This window comes from Limulus polyphemus, unplaced genomic scaffold, assembly GCF_000517525.1.
Source record: "Limulus polyphemus unplaced genomic scaffold, Limulus_polyphemus-2.1.2 Scaffold5350, whole genome shotgun sequence".
Classification (NCBI taxonomy): domain Eukaryota; kingdom Metazoa; phylum Arthropoda; class Merostomata; order Xiphosura; family Limulidae; genus Limulus; species Limulus polyphemus.
This window is the reverse complement of record NW_013670960.1, coordinates 4,475-9,298: the sequence shown is the minus strand read 5'-3', so window position 1 is coordinate 9,298 and position 4,824 is coordinate 4,475. Positions and strand designations below refer to the sequence as shown.

Genomic DNA, 4,824 nt, shown 5'->3' with positions numbered 1-4,824 from the left:
ATATTAACTGCATTCAGATCAAGGCAGTAACTTTGAATCAGCTAAGTAATACTTCTTAGCATTGTTGCGTCAGCGATGTCACGTGACTAGTATCACGCCACCTCCTTCTAGAAATATCCTGTTCCTTCATGAATGCTCTAGCCTTTACTAGATATGTGTTAGTCTTGTTTCTATAAGACGGTCACAAAGTGACAGGAACAATATGTGTAATTCAACTGAGTATTGTCGAGCACGAGCACGTGAGATGTTCGTTGAGAATTATACCGTTTGTTATAGAGCGACTGTTGAAATTAAGTGTATCGGTTAAGTTGTATTCGGAAAGAATAAACCAGTTTTATTTAAGAAAGGACTTGTGTCGCTAAAGTTTCGTCGGAACGAATTTCCGGAAAATTAATTAACGAACGAGTTTGTTTGTAATTAAACACAAAGCTGCACAATGGGATATCTGTGCTCTGCTCACCACGGGTATCGAAACCCGGTTTTTAGCGTTGTAAGTCCGCAGACATACCGCTGTGCCACTGGGGGGCATTAACGAACGAACGGAGACGTAACAATATCAACTCAATATAATTATAATTTGTTGTAAAATCCAACAGTTAATGTGGAAAAACTTATATATATCTGTGAACTTATAACGATAAAATTAGGGCTTAGATACAGGTGGTGGACAGACAACAGACAAACCATTGTGCAACTTTGTGTTTAACAACAAACAAACAAAACTAATTCAAAAATTAAATTTCACTGTGTCTTAAAAAAGAAAAATTGTTTGATTAATTTATTTACCAATAGAGGGCTTGAAACATGTAAACGAGAATCATATGGGATTTCTTTTGACAGTATGGTTCATACTTTTTCGCCTTGAATGAAATATAATAACTATTTTGATCAGTGTCCTGAATAATAACGATGATTCTAATATTCACTTTCAGTTTTTATTGCTTGCTGTTCATAAAATTGGTTAATATTATCAGATTTACGTTTAAGTTTATAAATTAAATTGATGGTGGTACTTACAAGTTAGACTTGGACTTAGAGGAAATCAGGAGTGACAATTAACGTTTACTGTTTAGGCTTTTGTTGTTTCATGCCACATATACTACTACTAGTACTATTAATAGTAGTATTTTCACTATTTCCAAATTGTGTTACAATGCTGAGCCTGAAAAAATAGAACAAGTTTTGAGCTCTTAAAAATTAAGTATTGTACGTACAATCCCCTGTCAATTTTAATCGTTATTTTAGAGTTAGTTTGTAAGTCTACTATTATAGTACTAAAGTAAAATTACAAACAAAATTTTCAAACTCTGCCACTTCTAATTCTATTTTACAAAGATTTATAAAAAAATTATCACAAACGAGAAACATTTAGGTGAAACTCTTATAGTTTCAAATGTAAAAAGCAAAATATTAACCACCTATGAATGTTAATAATATGAATTTGCCTACTGCTTTAGTGAAACTGATGTGATAGCCAAAATACCATAATATTTTAAGTCCATTTCAAAAGCAGGCTGTGAGTCTGGATGTGAAAGTATTCTGTTAATTGTGATTGGATTAGTAATGCCTACTAATTTTACTGTGTGTTTCATTTGTATTGAGGTGAATTAATTATCTGTGTGTAAAAACATTTTATTCCATATGCATTATAAGTATATGTACACCTACTGAATTAGCTAAGTAAGGGAGTGTGGAAGTCCTATATGTTATAGCATTTTTGATGTTGATAGTAGAATATCTTTTTGGCTGTGAAGTTATTTAGCATTATGAAAGAATCATCTCCAAAGATAAAGCTGTTGTCTCTTATTTCATGGTAGAAATTATAATCTTTTATTTTCTAATGCCATATTGATTCATCTTTTATAATTTAGTAGAACTCAAAAATTATCTGCACAGTGTTTTTAGGCCTATTTCTTTCAGTCATGTAATTTATATATGTTATGTACATGAAATACATTTTACAGGTATCTGCTATTCAGAACTTATTTAGGATAAATAGTGATACACAGCTGAGGAAATAAAGCAATGAATGTTGAAGAAATCACCTAGGATTTATCCCAAAACTTCTAAGATAGCATGTTATCCTGCTGAAGATATGTTCAAGATCAATTTAGGTTTTTTTTTAATTGTGAATTTCTGTTATTCCAACATCTTGTTGGCTGTTGGAACTACATACAATTATGAAATTGTTTTCATTATTACAAAAGTTGTCAGAACAAAGAAACAATTAAAAAACTTAACCCTAAATTGAGCTTGAACTTATCAGCAGTAGAAATTGTACTAGAAGTAGAAGTGAACATGTAGTCAAAAAATCGCATGATCTACATAACATATAACTAGTAAACTTGGGAATTCCTTTAGAATGCATTATATACATAGCCAAGAGAAATATGTCTGTGCAGGATTTAGAGAAAGAAGGGTAGTGTATGCCATAGATCCTATGGCACAATGCACATATACAAATAGATATGCTGAAGGCATTGAAGGTATTAAATTAGGGATAAGAGAAATGTGTATCACATTATAGTGTATTAGAATTATTAATGTATTACAAATATGAATAGATCTAAAATATCTGTTTTCCTTGTCAATACTGTTTTAGAAATAAAATATTTTGTATGTATATATATATATATAATATATACATACACACCTGTATATTTGTTTCTTGTTACAGTTTTAACAGGCTGGTAGACATGAAGATTGCATGATTTATGGTCTAAGGTTCATTTGATGCAATATTTTATTGGAAACTATTGTAAAAATGAGGATTACTTGTGGGGGCTTGCTGTTTTTTTCTGACTTCGATTCTGGTAATCTTGCTAAAGTCGAACAAGTTTTACATGAGTCAACAACATCTTGCAGTTCCAGTCCTTTGATATCACCTTTTGTCCAAACAGAAACTGATGAAGATCCGCTAAACCATTGGGAACCTCAAACTAAGAATGATTTCCCTACTTTCTGCAACAAAGATTTTGAACAACAAGCAAAAAATCAACAGACTTGTGTACATAATAATCAGTCTTCACTGTTAAGCAACAAAAAATCTGTTGACCATAAAACAAACTCCTGCTCAACCAAGGCACATTCTGTTCGTAATTGGGGAACTGGAGGTAAACAAAAGTCTTCAAACACTGACAGTAATGGTGAAAAAGTAACAAACTCATCTAGTTCTATATCCAAGGAAATTGTAGACCTCGAGTTCAATGTCTGGACAAAGCCAGACTGTGCTGGATATCCATATGAAAATGGAAACAGGTATGAAACAGTTACTCATGATTCAAGAACTAGTCTATATTTTTTAACCATAATAATTGTTTTGGAAATATTCCATATAAAAAATTGTCAAAATCCAGTGGTTGTGTTGCTAGTTTCAGTGATTATATATTTGTGATTTTCCAAGATACATGTGTACACAAATGTGAGGAAGGTTGTTCTTAATGTGATAATTACTTTATGATGTACGAACAGCAAGGACCATTTGACCCTTCAAGACTATCATTGCACACCCACATTTGAGAAAAACATAAATCTAAACCCACCATTTATTTTTAAGGAAATTATTGACTCCCCTCTTTAACTTGTAAGGACTGGTCTTCAGTACTTCTGATGGCAACTACTTCTATTAGTATATCAACTTGTTAGAAAGATAAAATTTGTGACTAGTCTGTCTCTTCCAAATCTTAAATTTGTGTTTTCTAGTCCCAATTTCTTCAGAATATAGCACAAAGAAATCAAAAGCTGTATGTAGTATTCCAAGAGAGGCCTAACTGTTAATTTGTTTAGAGTGGTATTTACCTGTTTTGACTTGTAATAAGTGTATTTTTAAATATGCCCTAAAATTTTATTAGTTTTGATACTAACAACAGAGCACTGCTTGATTGGTTTGCATGTTTTATACACCATTATGCCAATATTGATTTTGTTAGTTATACTATTGAGAAGGATCCCATCTATTTTAAATGTGATATAAATTATAGTGTTACCTTGAAGAAGTGTTACCTTGCACTTACTATGATCAAAGGTCATTTGTCAAATATTTACCTAATGTACCAGTTGATCCAAGACAGTCAGTAATCTTTGAATATCAGCAGTACAGCTAGAACTCCTATGGTTTTAACATCATCAGCAAACTTAACTAATTATGCCCCTATCAATGTAATTGATGTAAATAAGAAAAAGCAAAGGCCCAAGCACTGAACCCTGTAGCACTACACTAGTAACAAGGTCCAGTTGGACCAGACTTCCATTACAAACTTTATCCACTTTAACCACCCTTCGGTACTATTATAACTAGACTTTTCCTCACCTGTACTAATATTAATCTTTTGATGAATCTTTTGTATGACAACTTAAAGTTTTTTGAGAATTGGAACATATGAAGTCCACTCCCTCTCCATCATCCACATAACAAGTAACACGAAGTCCACTCCATCATCCACATAACAAGTAACATGAAGTCCACCCCCTCTCCATCATCCACATAACAAGTAACATGAAGTCCACCCCTCTCCATCATCCATATAACAAGTAACATGAAGTCCACCCCTCTCCATCATCCATATAACAAGTAGTCCACTCCCTCTCCATCATCCATATAACAAGTAACATGAAGTCCACTCCCTCTCCATCATCCATATAACAAGTAACATGAAGTCCACTCCCTCATCCATGATCCATATAACAAGTAACATGAAGTCCACTCCCTCTCCATCATCCATATAACAAGTAACATGAAGTCCACTCCCTCTCCCTCATCCATATAACAAGTAACATGAAGTCCACTCCCTCTCCATCATCCATATAACAAGTAACATGAAGTCC

General features: G+C 32.9%; 1 protein-coding gene across 1 annotated transcript in view; it reads left to right on the top strand.

The window, feature by feature from the left end:
* Nucleotides 1-1,117: 1,117 nt before the first annotated feature.
* Nucleotides 1,118-4,824, top strand: part of LOC111089134 — a gene marked incomplete at its 3' end in the record, with an annotated part of 6,792 nt that continues 3,085 nt past the window's right edge. The window contains exons 1-2 of the mRNA XM_022401021.1: nt 1,118-1,206; nt 2,678-3,258. Of these exons, the coding sequence (XP_022256729.1) occupies nt 2,765-3,258 (494 nt within the window). The remainder of the gene's footprint in view (nt 1,207-2,677; nt 3,259-4,824) is intronic.